The sequence below is a fragment of the Aplidium turbinatum genome, chromosome 16 (genome assembly GCF_918807975.1).
Source record: "Aplidium turbinatum chromosome 16, kaAplTurb1.1, whole genome shotgun sequence".
Taxonomy (NCBI): Eukaryota; Metazoa; Chordata; class Ascidiacea; order Aplousobranchia; family Polyclinidae; genus Aplidium; species Aplidium turbinatum.
The window spans coordinates 5,479,660-5,503,806 of record NC_137487.1 but is presented as its reverse complement, the minus strand read 5'-3'; the positions used below and the strand labels follow the sequence as shown (position 1 = coordinate 5,503,806).

Here is a 24,147-nt window from a genome sequence, read left to right as displayed (position 1 = left end):
CAGCTTGGCGAGTGCTATTTAAAATAAACAATTAAGAAAAATGACGTCACAAGGCAGCGAAAACAGCAATGGTTTTAGTTCAGCCGGCTGTTCACTCGCTGATCTGAACACCTTGGCGCGTCATTGGGGGAATCCCAGGCAATAGCAAGTTTTAGCTTGTTGGATTAACGTTTTTTCAGACTCCTGCTGTGTTATGACAAGTAATATTGTTCGTTTTGATGGTCGGAAATAAAAACTGAACTGAAGTATGTGACTTTAGAAATGCAACTTAATGTTTGATATTATTAAGTCTTTCATTCAATAGGCGCTGTCAAATAAATATCTATTTTGTATTCTTCTCCATTCCGACAACATTATTTTTGTAAGGTCTGTTCATGTTCAGAATTTCTGCTGAAAATGCTCTCAGAACGCACCAAATTCAATGTTAATTTTTAAAATTTTCTTGGGGAGGCCCCCAGACCCCCCGCTGTTGCTTTGCCGTCACTGAACACCCTGTCAAAGTGGTCACGGTACGCCACTGGACTATAGTCGCTAAGCTTTGAAAGAAAAACCAACCCCATTAACATACATCTTTATCAGAAAAGTTAATGTGTTAAATTAAGATGGACCTGCCTCATAACATTGTGGGTGTATTTATAATCTGCAGGTCGCTGCAGTACATGGAGCGTCTTGACCGTTAGACAAGGACAATTTTGATTATGAACCAACTGACTGCAGTCATTTGACCCTATTGGAACTCAGCCAGAGTTGATTTTTGCTTTGAACTTTGTAATACAGAAGAAAAAATAATGATGGCAAGGGTGGGAATCGAAATCCACCTTTTGGGGTGAAACAGGCTGTGAGTGTAAGGAATAACTATTTGATTTAATTCGCTCGGCTTGGCATTGAGCACTTTTTGCAGTATTAATAGCATTAATTGTTTGAATCCCGTCTGCTGCAGCGCTGTCTTTACACTAGTTCAGCTAAACTACCAGGATATTCCATGTGCAGTTTTCTGCTATAGTCCAACGAAAGAGTTTGGTCCGTTTTGTATTGAATCAACATGTACAAACGGTCAATGAACGGAAAAAGTGTAACGATAAATATCTTCCGCAAGTCCACGAAATCACTATTTTCGCGCATGCGATCAACACGGCTAGGGCAGCAGGCGCTCTTATGTTCGTTCATTCTTTAATTTCTTCGTCAATGATTCAGCAATCTCCGCTTGTTCGGTCAGAGAATTCAAGGCGGTAGCAGCAGCCTCTGAAGAATTCTGTTGAACAAAAATCAGTCAACGTTCAAAAGCATCACATACAAAGTTGTTCAGTTATGCATGGCATGATTACTTCAATCTACGATCAGTTTTTTAAATTCTCGCCACGATCGCTTGTGGGAGTCTTTACACCCAGACGAGACAAAGCCTCTTTTGAGTTTAAACGTGACAATGCCGCACAGCCTACTTTAGTTCAATTCGTTTTTATTTCTGACCATCACAACGAAAAAAACAATATATGACATAGATAGCAGAGGTCTTTGCAAAGGCTTTGAACCACTGACGACACAGGCTCGGTCAGAGAGATTTACAGTGAAAATTATTAATGTTGGTGTTGCTGCTTATGAATTCCATCCGTTAGATAGCGATAAATGTAGAGTTCGTGTGCAGAGTTTATAAAGACAATGTAAGTTTATCACCATTTCAATCATGTACTCACTGCGGAGGCGGCTTCTTTATCGGTGAGAGCCTGTAGCTTTGGTAAGGTGGATGAAAGTTGCTGTTGAAAAGCCACAGCCATTTCACGTTGCCGATTTCCTAGCTCAAGTGCTTCTTTCTTGATGTCAGAGTAATCTTGCTTGACCTGTGGCGCACACAATGCAACAGGGTAAAGTAGTTAAAAGCAGTAGCGTAGCCAGGAATTTTGAAAGGGGGGGGGGTTTTGACCACCCAACGGCGGGAGGTCTGGGGGGGCTCCCCCAGAAAATTTTGAAAAATTACTTCGAATTTGGTGCATTCTGAGAGCATTTTCAACAAAAATGTGGGTACGAATATTCCTGTAAAATGGTGCTGTCCGGTAGCATAGCAAAAGGATAAGATCATGTTTTCTTCGGCATTTTTCGGAAGTAAAGCTAAGTCTCTGTGTTTTCCTGTTGCTAATTCCTGGCTGAGATGTTTGAATGTTTGGTATTGGCAAAACTCGCTCTTTTAATGCAATTTTGTTTAAAATTAGGCAATTTTTTTTTAGACTGAAAGCATCATTCTCAATATCGTGACGTCACACGCGTGCCAAAGGGGGGGGTTGTAACCCCCAAAACCTATATATATGTCTTAAAAATACAAAATGCATTGCGACGTCACAAACAAAAGCCTTTGCAGCCTTTTGTATGAGCTTCCACTGGTGGCAACCATTGTTAGTTACTGCAGATCACACTTCAGGTAAAAAGTTTTTGCAGTGATTTCTCGTAATGGAGAACATTTAGTTTTTAGCGTGATGGTGGTGACGCGTTACCCCCCAAAGTATTGCATATTACCCCCAGGTTGGGAACCATTGGTCTAAATAAATTTTACTTCATTCAACTTCTGCAAAAGTGATGCTTTGTCTTCAGTGCCGTCCACAGGATTGTTTTCTTGAAGATGTTTAAAAAAATCACTTTCCAATTGACTTTTTATCCTTTCCAAACTCTTTTCTGTATCATCAAACTAAACAAAAATGAGAGATTATGCGTTGATGAAAAGCTATGTTGCAATAATAAGGCAGCAGCCAGGTTACATTTTCATAAAGGCAAATATCTTAGGCTACGTTGCCTGTATTAACTTCATGAAGTTTTGCAAAACACATTCAAATACATTTTTGCAACTCAGATTTTTGAAAAGGATAGTCCACAATAGGGATTGTAGATCATAGGGATGCGAAACTTCATCCGCTTTTGGCTTATCCGCAACACTAGAAGGGTTACGTTTTTTTTTAATTTACAAAATATTTTACTTTTTATGGGTTATATAAGAAGAGTTAAGTTGGTTTTAAAGTAATTTAAGGTTTTTAGTAGAAATCAAGCCTGCAGTAAAGCGTAAAAAAAATGTCAAATTGGCAATTGACCCTTCTAATGTTGAAGGAACAACGGAGTTGCGCGTCCCGTAATGTACCGTCCCTAGTCCACAAAAGCGTAGTTTGTAACAGTTATTACAACACAGTCACACTGCCATACAGCAAATACTATTGGGGTGACTGCATGGGAGTAAAAGACATAAACATTATTTCATTTCAGATTCTTACACAAAACTTGATCATGACTGTAGTGAAAACATTAACGATAAACCAAAGTAGTCCAAGGCGTCTTGCCCTTCTCCAGTTAATGTTAGAGTTATTATTAGGGCTTTGGCACCCCAGGTTACAGTCCTACCAATTGATACTTCATGAATGTGTCGGCAGCAGTGGCCGAGTGGTTAGCGCATTGGGCTCGCAGTCGAGAGCCTGCGTGTTTGATTCCAACCACCCGCACTTGCTGTTGTTTCTCTGGGCAAGAAACTTAACGATAATTGCCTCTACCCAGTGATCGATTTTGAGTAATTGATCTAAATTCGTAATCTAAATTTAAGTCATGAGTAGACAATAGGGTGGGCCGTTTTTGACTTTTTTTCGAAATTCATAAACGGCTAGTCATAAAAAGTGGCACATACATGAAAAAATTACGTGTGCAAAATTTCATCAGTTTGGGGGTGTATCTTCTGCCCCCGCAGGGGGTCAAACTTTCAATTTTTTGAAAAAAAAATAGGAAATTTCACTTTCCGTTTTGACATAATTTTTTTTATAATTTTTCCACTGGCTAGTTATAAATTGTAAGTGGGATGTTATCAGAACTTTCCTATGTAAAGGCATGTTCAAAGCTTAAGGTTTACTGCCCCCGCATCGACGACCAAAATGCTGAATTTTCACAAATTTGAGATGCTATTTTGTCATTGCTCAATAAACAAACTTGTCGCAAAAGGGCGAGATGGTGTTAACGCTGTACGCTCATTTATGTTCTGTCCATTAACTATGCAGGATTGCAGGGTGTTACGAATGAGGTACGAACATCAATAGACCTACATATTTATGATAAAGAATTATAAAAAAAAAAGAATAACCTTTTGAAGTCAAATTCTAGAGGTGGGCCTGAATTTTCTGCAAAATTTGGACCAAATGAAAGAATCTGCAAAGTAAAAATATTTGAAATCGGTTGTTGTAGCCAAAGTGTTCCAATTTTCTGCAATGTACTTGTCCGCAGGAAAATCGTGTCCCTGTTACAGAACAACAGTTCCTTCTTGATCAAAGAACAACTCGCATAGTGGTGATTGATAAACATGATAAATCGGCCACAAAATCTAATTTTAAACGTTTTCCGAGGAGAGTCGCAAGATAAGAACAATTCCGTTCGAAGACCCAGGAGCAGGCACAAGTAGCGCTTTGGTTAAAACACCTTTAACTTCTTATTGAAGCTCAGAAACTTTGTCATCCAATGAAGAACGCTGCGAAGATTTTGATTATCACCCAGTTTTGCCTCGAAAAACCATAGAAAAAGCAAGGTTACTTCCAGTTTAGTAGTATTTGCTGAATCATGCGATCGTACTGGTATTTCAGATAGGTCTGCAGCACTTACTGCTTCATCATTTCTAAAAGATGCGGGAGTTGTAACGGATAGCGAATCTCAATCAGTCATAGATAAAAGCAAAGTGAGAAGAGCGAGAAAAAAAATGAGGTTTACAACTCAAATGGAAAGTAGGCATATCATGTGCATAAATTGGCAAAGCATATATTTTGATGGCCGAAAAGATTAAACCATCAAGCAAAATGAAATTGCTGGGCCACTTCGAAAACATTTCGCAGTTGAAGAACACATTACTTTACTTGAGAAGCCAAGTTTTCATTTCATTGGTCATTTTACTGCAGCCAACGGATCTAGTGTGTCAGTAGCTACCGGGATTCTTGAATATCTTGGATCCAATAAAATTAGCTACGATAATGTAATGGCAATTGGATGCGATGGAACCGCAATAAACACAGGTCAAAAAGGCGTCGTGATAAAGCTCCTGGAAGATCATTTCCAAATTCCACTTCAATGGTTAATATGCCTACTCCATAGTAATGAATTGCTTCTTAGGCATCTTATAAAAGATATTGGCAATACTAGCAGACCTGATAGCTTCACTAGGCCCATTATAAAGCAGCTAGCCACAGTCACACAACTAGATGTTGTAAAATATAAAGCAGTTCCTGCACCAGGGATTGAAATTGATGAAAATGACCTCAGCACTGACCAAAAATATCTTCTACACATGCAAAGAGCAGTGAAAATTGTAGATTTATCAATTCATTTCGCATATAGGAGTCCAGGTATGATGAACCACTCAAGATAGTTGAACACAGCCAATAGAATTCTACGTTTATATGTTGCATCTAACGCGTCAGCTGTATTGGTGGAATGTGTGGACTATAGGCTATTATGAATGTTTATATTCCAGTATGGTTTGCCATTATAAAGGAAAGCAATTTCACTAATGGCCCAAAACATTTCTTTAAAAGTCTATACACTCTGCTCAGAAGCTATCGAATAAACCCCCAATATCCTCAACAAAGTAATATACAGGAATGCGTTTTATGCCCATTCTGAAAACATTTGTAAATGTTTGTAAATGACAAATTTGTGTAAACAAAATCATGATAACAATTCACGTGGAACTGTACAGTACATTCCATTTACGGAACCTGCAGATCATATTGATTTTATTCTGAAGTAAATTATAGGTTGCGTTTTATAGCTGCAACTGATCAAACGTAGGCTACTATTGCTTTAAGTTTAAGCAAGACTACGTCTTATGGTTTGTCAGTTCGTATCATCCTGCAAAGTTAGTGGACAGAACATAAATGAGCGTACAGCGTTAACACCATCTTGCCCTTTTGCGACAAGTTTGTTTATTGAGCAATGACAAAATAGCATCTCAAATTGGTGAAATTTCAGCATTTTGGTCGTCAATGCGGGGGCAGTAAACCTTAAGCTTTGAACATGCCTTTACATAGGAAAGTTCTGATAACATCCCACTTACAATTTATAACTAGCCAGTGGAAAAATTATAAAAAAAATTATGTCAAAACGGAAAGTGAAATTTCCTATTTTTTTTCAAAAAATTGAAAGTTTGACCCCCCTGCGGGGGCAGAAGATGCACCCCCAAACTGATGAAATTTTGCACACGTAATTTTTTCATGCATGTGCCACTTTTTATGACTAGCCGTTTTTGAATTTCAAAAAAAAGTCAAAAACGGCCCACCCTAGTAGACAACCGGAAACAGACATTCGGCTGCAGCGTGGGTCAGGTGTACGTCGGAAGGCGTACACCGATGCATAGCGCTCAAGTCCGCTTTCCCGCAATGTAGGATAAAGATATGGAAAACAAACAAAATGTGAAATTTATTTGCTTTTCTACTTTGTTCGAATGAGTAAATACTCAAGTTACAGAAGTTATTGTAAATTTCAGAACGTCATGTAGGTTCTCTTGCCCCTTGGCCATGCAGTCGACAATCATAACACATGCCATCAGAGTAAAGACACAAAATACATGACCAGTAAACACTGCAACCGGCTTGAAAACATAACATGACTTTTCAGCAGACAACTATTTAAGTTAAATAGGTAGCGGGTAGCGGTAGCGAGTAGCGCGCTACTTTAAAAGTAGCGGGTGCCCACCTCTGTATTTAACCAACTTACCAAGCAAAGAAAGTGTTGAAAACCTACCTTATTTAGAACATTAACTAAATCTTCTTCCATGTTCTCTGTCAACACTCAACAAGAGTACATTCGTTAAAGAAATTGAACAATAGGAAAACCTTACATATACCAATGATGTGCATAAGGTATCATCAAAAAAGAGATAAGCTTTACAAAAATTCAACATCATAATTCCCAAAAACATTTTCAGTTTTGTAATCACAGTTAAACATGGGTAGTCTAACTCTCTTTACACAACTGTGAGATACCTACTGAATTACACGAACCCTAGGGTTCACCATGCACAGGGTAATTCACATTTAATCATAGTTTGAAACAAGAATGTTCCATAACAAAAGTAATACAGAATCGTTTACTTTGATTTTGTTTGAGCACCAATGCAACTTCATATACCATCATGAACTAAAAATTAAAAGATTACTTTGCATCGTTCCAAATGCAAATGTTTGGAACGATGCCAGATGCCGAAGAAATATTCTAACATCTGTTGCAGCTTTATTATACTCCCAGAATCTGGTTTTGCATTGCTTCAAGGACTAAAACACGTTTTAATTGCTTGACTTTAGTCCAGGAAATTGCCTCTTTTTACATTGATCCAATGCCGGCAGACGTTGAAACAATGTAAAAAGGGACTGACTTAGTGTATGAAAACTCATCCACGAGGAAAGTGAATTGCGGATTGCACAGACGGACTTCGACAAACAGCAAGAAATCACAAGAATTCTCCTTGAAGGCGTCAGCAGCACACAGGCAAGTATAGGGCTGGCCCATCTAGCAGAATTCCTCCTTTCCACATTGATTCAACGTCTGGAAACGTTAAATCATTTTAAAAAGAACGCGTTTCCTAGCTGGGAAACGGTCTTGTGTGCAAACGTGCACAACACTCCAATCGAATTGCTTTTTTTTTAAGTACCAACAGTTGCTTTTTAGCAATGCTGAAACAATGCAAAACTGACAACTATGCTGGATTGTTTGCGAAGTGCTTAGACTGGAATGTATCTACACTTTAGTCCCGTTTATGGAAAGCCACTGTGAACATTGCCACAGCAGCAGTCCCCCTTTTCACTTCGTTTCTACGATTACCAAAGTAAGCATGCGAAACTGCAGGAATTCCCAATCACATACTATTTTAGTCCCAGAATAAGAATTCTAATCAAACCAAACTTCTGCTGAAAGAGCAAAGCGATTTTAAAAAATCTTGTGATTTCCTCCATGATTGTTGGCAGATCCTTATAGAGTGGTTACAGGTTAAAATGTAGTTGGAATTGTGTTATTAGTAAACCTTTAAAACGCAGAAAGACTAAGTTTAAATTATCAGTCGGGCTTCAATACTCTACACTGCAACTTAAAAACCACTGACCTACCCAGACAGCGTGATCCTTCATTTTTTGCTGTCTGGATATGGTGTGGATCTGATTGAAGCAGAACAGAAGACGCACCAGTGCGTCGTTTGGTGACAACATATTTCTTCAAACTCCGCAGCCTTGCTGCCACTGTTCTTGTGTGCTTGACACACGCGGCAATACAGAATTATTACAATCTTTTTCTCCCAACTTTGAAGCATGCACTGTCGACTACTTAACCGAGTGGTGACTGTCCCTGGTACGAACTTCGGAAGGGTTTTGATAAGACACTGAATGTCAGGCTGCTGAAAGGTGGGCACAAAGATTGACTTCCTTGTCTTCCCGCTCTAACTTATCTTCAACCACCAGACGTCAGCCTGGATACGAAAAATAGCATCTCTAATTCTCTATACAATATACATGGCGTAACCTTAGCATGTAGCGGCTGCTTAGCAGGATTAAACTGATGTCTTTGTGTTGCAGGCGCACCACTCTAGAAGTTTGAATGAGTTTGTAGACGCGCAAACGGAATATTATGAGAGGTGCTACCAATACATGAAGGACTTACACGACCAGCTGAGGTGAGGTGGCTCAGTGCAAAATGTCAAGCCTCTGACTTCTCGATGACTCAACCTAGAAAGTGACGGTTGCACAGTTAATGCGTTGTAAGCTCACGTGAATCAAAATGATTTTTCGACAATTGCGTAGTCGCGTGGTGAGAGCCCTGGTACGATGCTCGAAAGAGCGTCGGTTCGATACCCCTCAAGGGCGTGCAGTTGTGTATTCAGCAAAACACCTAAAGACATGCCTGAAGGTGGACACGAAGATTGTCTTCCTTGCTTTTCTCTTAATTGAAATCCTCAGCTCCTATGCGTAAACTTGAACACGACAAAAAACAACTCGTTATTGAATAATTTCGCAGGAGCACCGAGCCGTCGCCCATCTTCAATCGAGTCGGGGCCAACCGTTCCGTAGTACCAGTGAGCGATGTTTCCGGGGAAACCGCCACTTCTGCTTCGATCACCCCGCCGAAGCAAGCTATAGGGTGCTGTATGACTACGATGCTGCTGACACCACAGAGCTTTCCCTTCTAGCTGATGAGGTTGTACTACATAACTCAAACGTCGTTAGACGGTTGAAGTGATAACAATAGAAATGGTTACTGTGCTTTCGCTCTTGATATAAAATCAAAAATGTATAACACAAAATCAACTCACTGTCTTCTGTGAAATGGTTCTGTGCCTCAATCCATGGTTGGTAACCAGACGAGGCTTGTTGATGGCATGAATTGTGCTTCTGCATTGGAACGTTAGGAAAGCTTTCCTAGACGTTGTTTTATCTCAAAGTAACGTTATCTTGCAGATCATCTACGTTCAAGAAGTTCCTGGTTTATCGCCTGACTGGATGATGGGTTGACGTGGTACCAATAAAGGGAAAGTCCCAACTACCTACATTAACATTCTTCCGTGACGCGTTGGTCTTTTGGTTATTCCAAACGACTCCGATGTTTTACGTCTGTGTAACGTCTGGCGACGTTTGAAAGAGGCAATTTTTTTTAGAAAGGTCTTTAATGCTTAGTGCAGTCTCGACCTTTAAAAGTTTAGACGTATGTGATAAATTTGACAGTGTGTTGTTAATTGAAAGTTACTGAAACAATATTGAAGCAAAACCAATACAAACAAGTGGTGGTTTATTATTTATTGATGCTGGAGATAAACATTTCAATGTGCAATTGTATCCCATTATAATCCTCCTTTGAAGTAGGCCACCAACATTTTCCCATTGGGTTAAGAAATTAAAATCGTGAGCCTGCAATCGAAAAACGCATTGGCATGATAACTATGATACCATAGTAACAACCCAGACAGCAAAATCCGACATTTTTACATTGATTCAACGTCTGCAGACGAATCAATGCAAAAATGTCGGATTTTGCTGTCTGGGAATATTACTGTTCGGGGACCCACGCTGTATTTCTTTCATCGTTGTTTTTCAGTTTGTTGCAAATACAGCTTGAAAGTTGTAAAAAAATATTATGGTTTAGAAAGATTTATTTTGTTTCAAGGAGCTAGGGCATGACTAGCTCTATGAGCTGGTGCGTGGATTGTTAAATGCAGCAATCATTCTCTGAAGTGTATTGAGAGGCTGGAGATTTTCTAATTTCCACCACGGCTACCTGAAGATGCGGCCTGATTTGTCACAATGTGATTACTGTCTGACTGAAATAGTTTGTATTGCTTTTTGCTGAGTCGCAATGATATAAAAGTCGATTGTTGCCTTGGGTTAGCAGTAGACAAATTTAAGACGTTCTATCAGACAGTTACCAAACGTTGGCAAAATCTAGAAAAGTCTGCAGCAAACAAAGCCATGATATCACTTGTGTCAGAATAGATTTTTTCATCTTTTGAAATGTTTTGTGTTTAATATTGACGTCATTGTAGAGAGGTGCCGTTTAAGTATTATTTGAATTTACATTATGAAAGCGTCAGCTGACGTAAAATATATGTAAAAATATTAAATTTGGCAGATGTGCTAATTGCGTAAGGAAAATTCAATTGCGTTGAATTTTCTATCACTTTTTTTCACTTTTGTTAGTTTTTTTTTATTAAAACTTATTGTTTGTACAAAGCATTTGTTGAATGTAGCTCATTAATAACCATTAATGCTCGTCTTATTGCAGATTCAATTCTCAATTTTTTTCCCGCTATCAATTTGATGTTTTTCTTGACAAAAACTTAGGATAAAAGTCTCAATTGTTACATCGTTTCAAGGTATGACAACGTTTCAGCAATGATAACTTTTGTTGGCTGGTTGTGACCGAGTTCTGTACCGTGCTGGTTTTAATACACTACTCACTCCATTCTATGATGCCACAGCTTGGCAGGCATAGTAGAGAAATGGCCTGTATCATTGCCATCAGCTAAGTGTGAGATGGGTATCATATTTTTATACATGTATGATTGTGCACTCGTGCAGTCAAACTATGTGCCGTGTTTGTGCTTAAGTTCTATCATATTTACGAGGCCCCAAGTGCACAATGCTTAGTTTATGGAATTATCTGTGAGCATGTCACGACTTGGCGAATACTGAGTTTTTTGTGATATTTGTTGATAAATGCTGTTCAGAGTTCCCAATAGTTGCAATCACTCTTAAGCAATGGCTTTTCAAAAATGATAAACTGGATCGTTTTTGTGCATATTTGTGATAAAAATATTTGTGCATTGATTTAATACATGGTATTCATACAGAAAACACAATCTTTTCTTTTTACATCACTTGAAAAATCGCCAGATGTTGAAACGGTATAACACGAAAAGCTTGTGATTGCTGGGCAGCTTGCTTCTAGATCAAATTATTTGCTACATTGATTGCGATGCAGACACATTTCCTCGCATGCCGCGCACAGCTCTTCTAAAGCTTGCCAATGTAGTTTAACTGTGTGTTTTGTCTGGCTGCCATTTGATGAATTATAGTTTAATTACCGTGCAAATTTTTGCAAATGTTTCTTTGTGCTAGCAAAAATCGACACTTTTCTCGCATAGTAGCCTATGTAGGTTGGTAGATCCAGACATTCATTACTTTTTCTAATACATGATATGCTGTTTCAAAGTCAAAACTAGTGTATTGCGTTGTAATTTTAATAATAACATCATTTCATATCAAGAATTGCAATAGTTCAGTTAAATTTTGGCAAGTGGTTATGTGGTTTTGTTTGACAAGAAACTGCGTTCGATAAATAGATTCATGCTGAGAGAGCGTGGTTCACTTCCCGATGTAGATTCGTCGATGCAAACATCGATCAGTGTTTCCGTGTGTGTCTCAAGCATTGGCAAAGTTTTGAGATTAAAGTTCGTCAGGCTCCGTTGCGCTCCTCCAAAGCAAAATTACCATACAAACTTTCTAAAATTATTGTATCGGTGGGTAAGGTAATTTGTTGAAAGTCGGTTATAATTCTGTTATACAGTATAACCACGCCAAGGAAATAGAAACCCAGAAGCAAAAAAGTATGAGACCAAACTCCAATTAGCTCCAGCATCAGACGAAGTTCAGCGTTCGGATTGTGTGGAGCTTGAAACTTGGGTAGTGGCCAAGTTATCTCCTAGTGGTTGCACTCAGGGCCTCTGAGAGAAATTTTCACTAGGGGTACGAAGAGTTACTTCAGCCCCCCCCCCTCTCACTCCGGGCCCCCTTTGTCGGGCAAAACGACTGACTTTTGTTTAGACGTACTACACATCATTCAACATTTTACTGTTGATATATGTGCACAATAATAGTATCAGGCGGCAAAAAACTATTATTTAATGTTTTGTGCTGTGCATATCATGTGATCTGTCCCTCGCCAATTTGTGTAGCCTATCCTGCATTGAATTCGTGTGTCAGTTGTTGATGGTGCTGTTGAGAGGTGTTGCTTGTAGAGCTTTAATGTAAAATTTTAAAATTCATTTATTAATTACTTTTAGATGTAGCCTATAGTTATTTCTGATGAGGACACTATGTGGTGTCGAAAACGTTGAATTTAAGCTTAGTAAGTTAGTTTTTTTTTCTTTTTTTTTTGTGTGTTTGATCAAAAATGTTAAATTCGTTAACGTTAATGAGTGTTACATTTATCTGGTACAAGTCAAGCTCTCTACCAAGGCTCAAACATAACATCTTGTTAAAACATAAACAAATTAATCATCTGACCAATAACCTTTCATTAACTTTTGCATTCACCACTGGCCTAGCAGAGGTAAACGACGTCAGTCTTTTTTTACTCCGGCTCCGAAAGTATTGACTCCGGCACCTGCTTCAACTCCGAAGTTTGTTTGAAGTGAAATAAGCGTGAAACTACCTTTGCTAAATATTTTTTTAAAAAACACAAAACACCCGGGCTTTTCTCAAAACTGCTTTTGCTACACTAGGCTATACCCAGGGGCGCCGGAACGATTTTTGACTGGGGGGGCAAGATTACAAAAAAAGGGCACTTTTGTTTACTAAAAGGCCAATTTTTTTTCAAGTTTTAAGATAAGATATAGCCTAGCGATAATGCTAATCTATCAGCTCACTATGTATTGAGTAATGATAGCCTACAAGTGTTCGGTATACAAAGAAGGGCATCATGCTATGTTATAATGATGTAACCTACTGTCAAGCCTTAAAGCAGCCTGCGGCCATGGCCGCTAAGTAGTGCTTGAATGACCGCCGGTGCTACCTCCTCAATCGGCCAAGTTTGGCCACCGGTCTCTTCTAGCCAATTATTTAATTTTGCAATAGAATGATCGTGGATTAACTGTCGAAACTAGGCTATGTAGTAAGTTATCAAAGAGTGACGCAAGATTAGGTCAGCGCATCATAATCGCCACTGTTGCATTGTGCAGGAATGTTTGTTATTGATGGAATACTGTATATCCATCTGCGATCACCAGCGCTGCAGCCTAAGTCTTGTTTGTAATTCCCGACGTTTATTTTAACAAAGTCTTAATCCAAAGTGCTAATTTACATCGGCAGGCAACATTGTCGCTTTTATGTCGATTCGATGTTGTCGAAAATTGAATCGTTCTTAAAAAGGAGAACTAGGTTAGTTGACATCCGAGGGGAAAACATTTTTTGATCATATTTTGCAAAAATCATGCTTCTTTCAGTAATGTCCTTTACATCATTGAAATACTTATTTTATTACCTTGCCGTCATCGTCAACACATGTCGAACGTTGTTTTTCGTTGCTAAAAAGAATTCCAGGGGAGTGGCGAACTTCTTTAAAATCAGCCACATTAGAGACACTCGTGCGAGTGTCGTTAGATGGTCCCGCAGCAGTACTGGATTACAATCCCGATAAAGCAGTTATTGCTTGGTGCAACGATTCTATTATAGGACGTCGCTCAGGCCCAGACTTCAACAACGCTAAGTGAGCATTTTAGCATTGTTGCAAGTTTAATTCTATTTACTTGTGCTATCGTTATTTTTATTTTGTATTTTGGCCTCCAAGCACGCAGATTTGGCCGCCGAGAAGAAGCTCCCGGTAGGCCACGATGGCTGCCGAAAAAAAAACGAGTTTTAAGGCCTGTACTGTGTTGCAAAAGTTTGTGCCGTAAATATTATTTTGAGGCAAAAATGAAAGATTATAATTAGGCTAAAAGCGAATAGCTGAAATTTTTATATTGCAAAATGTGCAGTAGCTTACATGACTTTAAAAGAAGGGCACCATTGCCCCCCCTGCCCCTATATCTGCAAAAAAATTGAGGGCAGGGGGGGCATTCGCCCCCCCGCTTCCGGCGCCCCTGGCTATACCCCTCCCCCCCAGACAGGAAACTAACCAACTTTTATGACTTCATTTAGGGTGCTTTTAACAGACATTTTTGCCGGCAAAGCATTAAATCACCACTTTGGGTTCCTAATTTGCTCGCCACTCAATTACCTTTCCGGGTCCCCTTTTTGCTACATTACGGGCCCCCCAGGACTAAAGAATAACAACTTTTATGCTTGAATTTACTCGTTTAGGATGGTTTTAACCAAACATTTTTGCGCGTAAACTATAAAATCACAATTTCGGGTCCCCACCAAACACAGACCAGGGCCCTCAAGGGTACGCCGTACCCCCCTCTCATAGACCTTGGTTGCACTCACCAGTAGCGTAGCCAGGAATTTTGAATGGGGGGGTTTTGACGACCCGGCGGCGGAGGGTCTGGGGGGTCTCCCCCAGAAAATTTTGAAAAATTACTTTGAATTTGGTGCATTCTGAGAGCATTTTCAACAAAAATCTGGGTATGAATATTCCTGTAAAATGGTGCTGTCCGGTGGCATAGCGAAAGGATAAGATCATGTTTTCTTCGGCATTTTTCGGAAATAAAGCTAAGTCTCTATGTTTTCTTGTTGCTAATTCCTGGCTGAGATATTTGAATGTTTGGTATTGGCAAAACTCGCTCTTTTAATGCAGTTTTGTTAAAAATTTGGCAATTTTTTTTAGACTGAAAGCATCATTCTCAATATCGTGACGTCACACGCGTGCCAAAGGGGGGGGGGGTTGTAACCCCCAAACCCCCCCCCTGGCTACGCCACTGGCACTCACACATTATTTAGATTTACGTACATAACCAAAGTATCACTGGTCATTAAGTGTGGCCACATATAAAAATATCCGTGTTGCAATTGGTTAGTTTGTGTACTTGTGTAGGCTACATGGGGCTATAATCGCTAAGCTTTGAAAGAAAAACCAACTTCACATGTATCTTTATCAGAAAATTAATGAGTAAAATTAAGATGGAGTGTTTTAACCGTTAGACAAGGACAATTTTGTTTATGAATCAGCTGACTGCAGTCATTTGACCCTATTAGAACTCAGCCAGAGTTGATTTTTGCTTTGAACTTTGTAATACAGAAGGAAAAATAATGATGGCAAGGGTGGGAATCGAAATCTACCTTTTAGGGTGAAACAGGCTGTGAGTTATAACTATATTTGATTTGACTCGCTCTGCTCGGCATTGAGCACTTTTTGTAGTATTAATAGCATTTATTGTTTGAATCCCATCTGCTGCAGACTACAAATACGCATACGGTGGCCTTTCCACCGATCACATCTTCGTGAAACTGTGGCAATGGCAGAGCGCTGTTTTTACACCAGTTCAGCTAAACTACCAGGATATTCCATGTGCAGTTGTCTGCTATAGTCCAACGAAAGAGTTTGGTCCGTTTTGTATTGAATCAACATGTACAAACGGTCAATGAACGGAAAAAGTGTAACGATAAATATCTTTTAAGACACGTTGTTCAAAACACAAATATCACATGAAATTGACATGATTTTGCATTCACCGGTACCAGAAAACTTAGTTTTATTTAATCTTTATCACGTTTGCAAAACCAAAACTACGACACATTAAAATAAAACACGCACTTGGACTCTAGTCTGGTAACTGGACCGATTGTGGCGAATTATTGGAAAATATAAAAAAAAATTGAAATTGTCAAGCAATGATTTGACTACAGATGTGCTATAGCCTAACGTTCTTACTCTACTAGCAAGTCCAACAACTTGGCGAGTCCTTGAAGATTCTTGTGCTGTCCACTTTGCTTGAGAACGCAAAGCATCGGGTTTTCACCAAGTTCAGTTCGATTTCTTAGTGCTATAACTATGTGCTTCAGAGCCACCGATTTAAATCGCTTGATAGAGTTAGGGGGATGTTTAAATGTCACACTACGCTCTGAGATGGTGTTTGTGTTTGGAAACGAGGAATGATTTCATAGAGTTTGTTGACAAAAAAATGACGGAATCCTGTCTAGGAAAGATCGCAGTCTTCTGATTTAGCACAATGTTTGCACCAATATTATACATTGGTACCACGTTTGCCGGCTCGCAAGTCCACGAAATCACTATTTTCGCGCATGCGATCAACACGGCTAGGGCAGCATGCGCTCTCATGTTCGTTCATTCTTTAATTTCTTCGTCAATGATTCAGCAATCTCCGCTTGTTCTGTCAGGGAATTCAAGGCGGTAGCAGCAGCCTCTGAAGAATTCTGTTGAGCAAAAATCAGTCAACGTTCAAAAGCATCACATACAACGTTCAGTTATGCATGGCATGATTACTTCAATCTACGATCAGTTTTTTAATTCTCGCCACGATCGCTTGTGGGAGTCTTTACACCCAGACGAGACAAAGCCTCTTTGAAGTTTAAACCTGACAATGTCGCAAGACGCATAGCCTACTTGCAAAGGCTTTGAGGCACTGACGACGCAGGCTCGGTCAGCGAGATTTACAGTGAAGATTACACTGCGTCACAAAAAAATATGGTATGTCGGTAACTGAGATACCAATATCCATTCTAGACGTAGTTTTGGGCGCTGATTTCGAATCTGAAATCGGTTTTGCTCTATCACGTCAGGTTGTTGAGTTATTCACAATTTTTATTTTCTCCAAATTGGCTTATAGTTGATTATATTGGCAATTGCTAGTGTGCCTCTAAATCGCTTTATTGCCTGCAAAGTTGCTTTTATTGATTAAAAAAACATGACTGTTCTAGGCTACTACACAATAGACATGAAAAACCGTCAGTTCCAGTGGCCTACAGTACCAAGACCAAAGAAACATATGAAGCAATGAAGAATTTGCTAACATGCATCAGTTATGAAAACCATAAATGGCATATATGTGGTGACCTAAACGTTGTTGGACTCTTACTTGGTTTGCAGCTGGGTTACACTAAGTACATGTGTTTCCTTTGTTTGTGGAATAGCTGGGCAGATGAACAGCACTATAGTACAGAAAAATGGCCCACCCGTGCAAATTTCAACCCAGGCAATTTCAATCTGCAACATCAGCCATTAGTTGATGCGAACAAAATTTTCCTTCCTCCACTCCACATAAAACTTGGTTTGTTCAAAAATTTTGTGAAAGCCATGGATAAACAAAGTGATGGATTTAAATATATTTGCGAGATATTTTCTTACAAATCTGACGCAAAGCTGAAGCAAGGAATCTTTGTTGGACCAGAAATAAGAAAATTGTTGAAAGATGAAATTTTTAAAAGCAAATTGACTCCACAACAACTTGTGGCCTGGAACGGTTTCTTTTTGGTTGTTGAAAATTTTCCTGGTAAGCACAAAGCAACCAATTACAAAGAAATTGTCAACCAAATGCTAAAGTCATATGAAGCAATGGGGGGTCGGATGTCGCTGAAAATGCATTTTTTGCATAGTCACCTAAATTTTTTTCCACCCAACAATGCTGATGTCAGTGATGAACATGGAGAGAGGTTTCATCAAGACATTAAAATCATAAAAGAAAGATACCAGGGGAATGTCAATCCTTCCATGATGGCTGACTTTTGTTGGTCTCTTCAAAGAGACACCAATGAAGACCATCAAAGGAAGAGAAGATGCCCACAGCATTTCTGAAATGTTCAATGAGAACCTTTTTTCTGCAAAAAATGACTGATATCTTGGTCTTATAACGTAGCCTTTATGCTAAAAGACGACTTTTTAAGCTAACAAAAGTTTGTTAATTGTGATATTTGTTAAGTGTTTGCGATTGCATTTAATTTGTTCGTATATGCTGCATATCAATTAACAACAAGCTTAAAAATAGTTTTGTTTGTTTGTTTGTTTATTTGTTTATCTTTATCCTGCATTGCGGGAAAGCGGACTTGAGCGCTATGCATCGGTGTACGCCTTCCGACATACACCTGACCCACGCTGCAGCCGACGGCAATGTCTGTTTCCGGTTGTCTACTCTACTTATGACGTAAATTTGGTACTACCCATTACTCGAAATCGATCACTAGGTAGAGGCAATTATCGTAAAGTTTCTTGCCCAGAGAAACAACAGCAAGTGCGGGTGGCTGGAGTCGAACATGCAGGCTCTCGACTGCGAGCCCAACGCGCTAACCACTCGGCCACGGCTGCTGTCAATTGATGCAAATATTCGTAAAGTTAGGCTCCTTACGGCATATTATTTTTCATGTTGAATTGAATTTTTGATTGGCAGTGATTAAAAGAAATTTCCAGACTCTTTCATGAATTTAAAAAGACTTTTTGACTGCGGCAAAAGAGACATTATAACAAAATTGACCCAATTTTCAAAAATTTAAAAATAATAAATTGTGAATAACTCAAAAACCTGACGTGATAGAGCAAAACCGAGTTCAGATTCGGAATCAGCGCCCAAAACTACGTCTAAAATGGATATTGGTATCTCAGTTACCGACAGGCCATATTTTTTTGTAACGCAGTGTTATTAATGTTGGAGTGTTGCAGCTTATGAATATTTTTCCATCCGTTAGATACTGATAAATCTAGAGTTCACGTTCAGAGTTTATAAAGACAGTGTAAGTTCATCACCATTTCAATTATGTACTCACTGCGGAGGTGGCTTCTTTATCGGTGAGAGCCTGTAGCTTTTGTACGGTGGATAAAAGTTGCTGTTGGAAAGCCACAGCCATTTCACGTTGCAGATTTCCTAACTCAAGTGCTTCTTTCTTGATGTCAGAGTAATCTTGCTTGACCTGTGGCGCACACAATGCAACAGAGGTAAGTAGTTAAAAGGGATAAGAAAGCTTATAAAACACTTCGAGAATTTCCAAAATAAAGGGATGTGGTTATCACAACCAGAGTCCAGCAATGTTTATTGGGTTACAAGGTCTAAATAAATTTTACTTCATTCAACTTCTGCAAAAGTGATGCTTTGTCTTCAGTGCCGTCCGCAGGATTGTTTTCTTGAAGATGCTTCAAAAAATCACTTTCCAATTGACTTTCTATCCTTTCCAAACTCTTTTCTGTGTCACCAAACTAAACAAAAATGAGAGATTATGCGTTGATGAAGAGCAATGTTGCAATAATAAGGCAGCAGCCGCCAGCCAGGTTATATCTTCATAGAGGCAAATATATTACGTTGCCTGTATTAACTTTATGAAGTTTTGCAAAAACACATTCAAATACATTTTTACAACTCAGAATTTTGAAAAGGATAGTCCACAAAAGCGTAGTTTGTCAGTTATTACAACACACTGCCATACAGCAAATACTATTGGGGTGACTGCATGGGAGTAAAAGACATAAACATATTTTATTTCAGATTCTTACACAAAACTTGATCATGACTGTAGTGAAAACATTAACGATGAACCAAAGTAGTCCAAGGTGTCTTGCCCTATTACACTTAATGTCAGAGTTAGTGTTAGGGTTTTGGCAATTGGCACCCTAGGTTACAGTGCTACCAATTGACACTTCATGAATGTGAAATTTATTTGCTTTTCTACTTTGTTCAAATGTGAAAATATTCAAGTTACATCAGTTATTGTATATTTCAGAACGTCATGTAGGCTCTCTCACTCTTTGGCCATGCAGTCGACAATCACAACACATGCCTTCAGAATAAAGACACAAAATACATGACTAGTTATAGTAAACACTGCAACCAGCTTGAAAGCATAACATGACCTTTCAGCAGACAACTATAACCAACTTAGCAAGCAAACAAAGTGTTGAAAACTTACCTTCTTTACAACATTATCTAAAGCTTCTTCCATGCTCTCTATCAACACTCAACAAGAGTACATTCATTAGGAGAAGAAATTAATAATAGGAAAACCTTATATATCAATGCTGTGCAAAGGCATTATCAAAAGAGATAAGCTTTACAAAAGTTCAACATCATAATTCCGAAAAACATTATCAGTTTTGTAATCACAGTTAAACATGAGTACAGTAGTACTAGTAGTACAGTGGGTACTCTTTGCACAACTGTGAGATACCTACTGAATTACACGCATGTCGCATACACACTACACAGGGTAATTCACATAGTTTGAAACAACAATGTTCCATAACAAAAGTAATATACTGAAAAGTTTGGGTGTTCATCAGGACAATTATCGTTTCTAGCACTAGTAGCACTAGTAACCGCTCACACATCTTTGGCCAATTTTAAAAATATTGCGTGTTTTATTTTTTCTTGCCTTTAATCGCACTGCAGTATATAACCTTGTAAAAATTTATTTTGTAAGTTATTCGCTCTGAGGATGCGCATTGTCAGAGGAAGCAATAAACCATCTTGTTTGTTGTTACTTTTACTTTCAATTTCATAAGATGAACGTTGCAACTAGTGCTAGAAACGAAAAGTAATATATATATACAGAATCGTTTACTTTGAATTTGTTTGAGCATCAATGCAATTTATATACCATGAACTAAAGATAAAAAGAACAAAATTCCCAAATGCACAATAAAGTTGAACTGACAAAACATTCTGCCGCAGTTATTGTAGTACACAATACTAGACAGATATCTTTGAAACAAATTATCAACTGTTTAGTGAAGGTGATTATTTTGAGCATCATTTTGAGCATACTATAATAACTAACGTAAGCAATAATAAAACCGAAACTGCCATACAAGAAAAGTGTTGTTGACAAACTGTCCTTTGAGCGAGTAGTTTAGAAAGCAATAAAAAAACTATTTACTCGCAGTTGCAGGACTAATAATAGCAATGACAATAACACCAGGTGCAATCATTGATTAAATACAGTTCCTGTATTATATATTAATGAAAATGCATTGTACAAGTCTATAAGGTAAAGCCTCAGCGTGTATGTATGTTGGGTGAAGTAAATGGTTGACCCTTCATTTAACATCACTAACCCATTTCACATGATGGTATTGTACACTTATATGAGCTACTACTAAACATATAAAGCTGATCAAAAATAGGTACAACATGATGCAGTACCAAGGTCCAACAATGATTCAATATGCTCAATTGCTGCATGGATAAAGGAACTAATGGTTGATTTAAATAAAAATTTTAGAGGAAAAGCTTTACGTAGAGTTTTCTGGGCTTGTCAAAACTTCAAAGTTCAGATTTTAAGTTTTAGTGAAAGAAAAAAAAACAGTAAAAATAAACTATCAATAACAAGTCACTATGAATCTTTGTCAGATTGGTATAAAGGGTCCATTTGAGTACCTTCGGTCAAAGTCTTATATTTTAAGGCTTCGCGAAACTGTGCCGATTGAAGACGTTGCACCTTGTCAGTGTAACTGCAGTACATTGCACTTCCCATTGTCACCGGCCAAAACAAAGAAATCCAAACAAGTGCAGATTTGCTAGTCCCACGATACAAAAAGTGGAGCAATGAAACTGTTGTGGCAGAACCAATGCCATGAATTAGAGGTACACGAACACAGTCATCTTCTTTAAGGGATGTTGCTAAACGATCGAATATTCCCATCTTTGAAAAAATTGCAATCAGTTAAATTTCTGATAAATACTTTGGCTAGAAAACACTGTAAAAGAACAAGTTGAAATTCGGTAATAAAAGAAGAGCTAGCTAGGCTTCATTAACTAAATGACTAACTAGGTAAGTGTAGGCTATAACATTGCGCATGATATGATAACATAGGCTCGCTTGATAGGGGCTAACATGTGTAATGTGTATTGACCGAAAAACATTCATAACTTATAATTTATTTTTCTGTATTGTATTAAATGTTAAATGCCGTATGGTTGCTAGGTTGTACTGTCTATGGTTCAAGAAAATCACCTCTTTACCTAAATTGAAATTATTGAGACTATCATTAAGGTAAAACAAGTGTTCCACTTACAGTTGATCACAATGGAGAACCAAACCAAAAAGTTTTAAGTAAAGCAGTTTGGACCAGAGTTGCCACATCCAACTTTCAAAAAGTACCAAATGTACCTCAAAAAACTATCTAATCAGGAAAAAAGGCCAAATGTTGTTCTGAGAGAGTCAATCAACAAAAAATGTCATTGTTAGATAAAGCTGTTGGATGCTTTTTCGATATAAAAATAACATATGTTGAAGGGGCAATCTAATGATATAATATCCAAAACTGAGTATCCCACATTCATACTTTCTACAAAACAAAGAGCTTTATGTTTTGCTAACCATATATACCAGGGTCTGCTACTATTCAGTGAGTCCGATTCGGTGAGTTCCTAACGTCTAACCCCTAACCCTAAAACGGCAATGATAATTAGGCTACGGTACCCGATAATTTAAAAAAAAAATTGAAAAAATCACCCGTTAAGGGATCGGACTCACCGAATCGGACTCACCGAATCAGACTCACTGAAACGGACTCACCGAAACGGACTCCGTATATACCAATGTTCATAGGCGCCGACTTTTCAAAAAACCTTGGGGGCGAGAAAGGTGATGACGTCATAACCATAACGCTATTTTACTCAATTAAAATAGTCTTTGATTAAGCTTAGTGTCTTGCTTATATTGACACCTAGGTAGCAAACCGAATTTATTAGAACCACTGCTTGAAACGATTAGTTTTACGCATGCAGTACGCCTAGTCGTAAAAATTTTGATATTGTTAGCTCATAATTGGAACAGTTGGAAAACAAGCCGATTCATTTCCTTTTCATGCGAGTGAATACCAACGATCAAGACAGTGAAGTTATCGAAATAAAACGCAAAAAATCATGATCTCAAGCAGAGTGGAAACCCGCTATCAGTTTTATTAGCTTCGTTTCGTTAATTACTTACCTTCAAAGCATTAACAACGGCGAAGTGTTTTCTCTTCTGTTTTTTATCGAAAGTCTTTATAGTCATTTATCGAATACCGTATGGCGTATATATTCAAGTATAGGGGAGGAAGACAACCACCTTCACGTGGTTCCCCCCGTCAGTAACATACGAAATTATACAAAATACGTATGCGAAACGAAGCATATCAAACAAGAGCTAAGATTCAAGTATAGGTTGATGTTCGCAAGTGATTCAACTTATACACAAAGACAGATTCAACTTATACACGGGACAAGCTCGGCAGTTTTCAAAATGAACACATTTTTGCTGCGGCAAAATCATTGCCGACGTAGATTACGGAGTGTGTAATAGCGTCGGCCGAACTAAAAGTTTTGAATACGTTTATTTGTAGTGATTCAAACTTAATTTTCAAATTTAATGATATCTTGTCAATTCTAAACTTTATGCACTTGTTGAACAATATGCAAAGCTCACGATACAAAACAGCGGAAGGAGCTGTTTTAAGAGATCAGTTTTTTTAATTTTTGCGTGTAGGACTGTAGGATATAATCGTTCTTATTACGTAACATTCCATGATCGTTGAAGTTGATGTAAAACCTGAACGGCCGCATAAAACAATGATGTCAGGTTAGCTAGGTGATAATAGCGGTAAGAGACGTCGTTAATGCAAGCAATATCTGCGACCAAGACCATTAAACACCTTTTCTTTTATCGGTTTTCGATTTTATTCTCACACATTGCGAACAAAACAATGCGTTGTGTTGAATCATAATTGATCTCACAGCGGGGAAGACCTTGGTGAAAATAGCGCGTCTAATTTAGCTGGTTTACTTAATATTGCCGTGAATAGTTGCGTGCCTATTCCAGCAGCGTAAGTTACTCTACCATCTACTTTGAAATTTCAATACCGTATGAGAAAGCCACGCGATCAACTGCTGTTTTGCGGGCAAGAGCAACGTAGGCTATTTTACGCTTTCGGCATTCTTTAAGTCCGTTTAACTTTAAATGATCAAAATCTCTTTCGCGAAGTGTTTTATCTTTGAAACACCACTTGTAATAAACCATTTTTGTTGCCCCTTAG

The 24,147-nt window shown here is 38.4% G+C and overlaps 2 protein-coding genes and 1 long non-coding RNA gene across 3 annotated transcripts; 1 reads left to right on the top strand and 2 right to left on the bottom strand.

The window, feature by feature from the left end:
- Positions 1 to 1,068: 1,068 nt before the first annotated feature.
- On the bottom strand, positions 1,069 to 6,862 carry LOC145785075 (uncharacterized). The gene is made up of 4 exons (XM_082596777.1): positions 6,742 to 6,862; positions 2,543 to 2,674; positions 1,692 to 1,835; positions 1,069 to 1,252 (listed from the first exon to the last, which is right to left on the bottom strand). Exons 1-4 carry the CDS (start codon positions 6,772 to 6,774, stop codon positions 1,154 to 1,156), a joined length of 408 nt encoding a protein of 135 aa, XP_082452903.1. The 5' UTR covers positions 6,775 to 6,862; the 3' UTR covers positions 1,069 to 1,153.
- An 8,875-nt stretch (positions 6,863 to 15,737) lies between these two features.
- Positions 15,738 to 21,448, bottom strand: LOC145785458 (uncharacterized). The gene is made up of 4 exons (XM_082597111.1): positions 20,043 to 21,448; positions 19,204 to 19,335; positions 18,909 to 19,052; positions 15,738 to 16,568 (listed from the first exon to the last, which is right to left on the bottom strand). The coding sequence occupies exons 1-4, from the start codon at positions 20,073 to 20,075 to the stop codon at positions 16,470 to 16,472; spliced, it is 408 nt and encodes a 135-aa protein (XP_082453237.1). The 5' UTR covers positions 20,076 to 21,448; the 3' UTR covers positions 15,738 to 16,469.
- On the top strand, positions 17,605 to 17,963 carry LOC145785459 (uncharacterized). The gene is made up of 2 exons (XR_014291177.1): positions 17,605 to 17,713; positions 17,801 to 17,963. It is a non-coding gene; the product is annotated as an uncharacterized LOC145785459 (long non-coding RNA).
- Positions 21,449 to 24,147: the final 2,699 nt, after the last annotated feature.

Bases quoted from the DNA above. Each gene is read 5' to 3' on its own strand.
- LOC145785458 (XM_082597111.1), bottom strand. From the start codon at position 20,075: ATGGAAGAAGCTTTAGATAATGTTGTAAAGAAG. The intron at 19,336-20,042 runs GTAAGTTTTCAA...ATTTTTGTTTAG, and splicing joins TAGATAATGTTGTAAAGAAG to TTTGGTGACACAGAAAAGAG. The intron at 19,053-19,203 runs GTAAAATTTATT...TGTGCGCCACAG, and splicing joins TTTTGCAGAAGTTGAATGAA to GTCAAGCAAGATTACTCTGA.
- LOC145785075 (XM_082596777.1), bottom strand. From the start codon at position 6,774: ATGGAAGAAGATTTAGTTAATGTTCTAAATAAG. The intron at 2,675-6,741 runs GTAGGTTTTCAA...ATTTTTGTTTAG, and splicing joins TAGTTAATGTTCTAAATAAG to TTTGATGATACAGAAAAGAG. The intron at 1,836-2,542 runs GTAAAATTTATT...TGTGCGCCACAG, and splicing joins TTTTGCAGAAGTTGAATGAA to GTCAAGCAAGATTACTCTGA.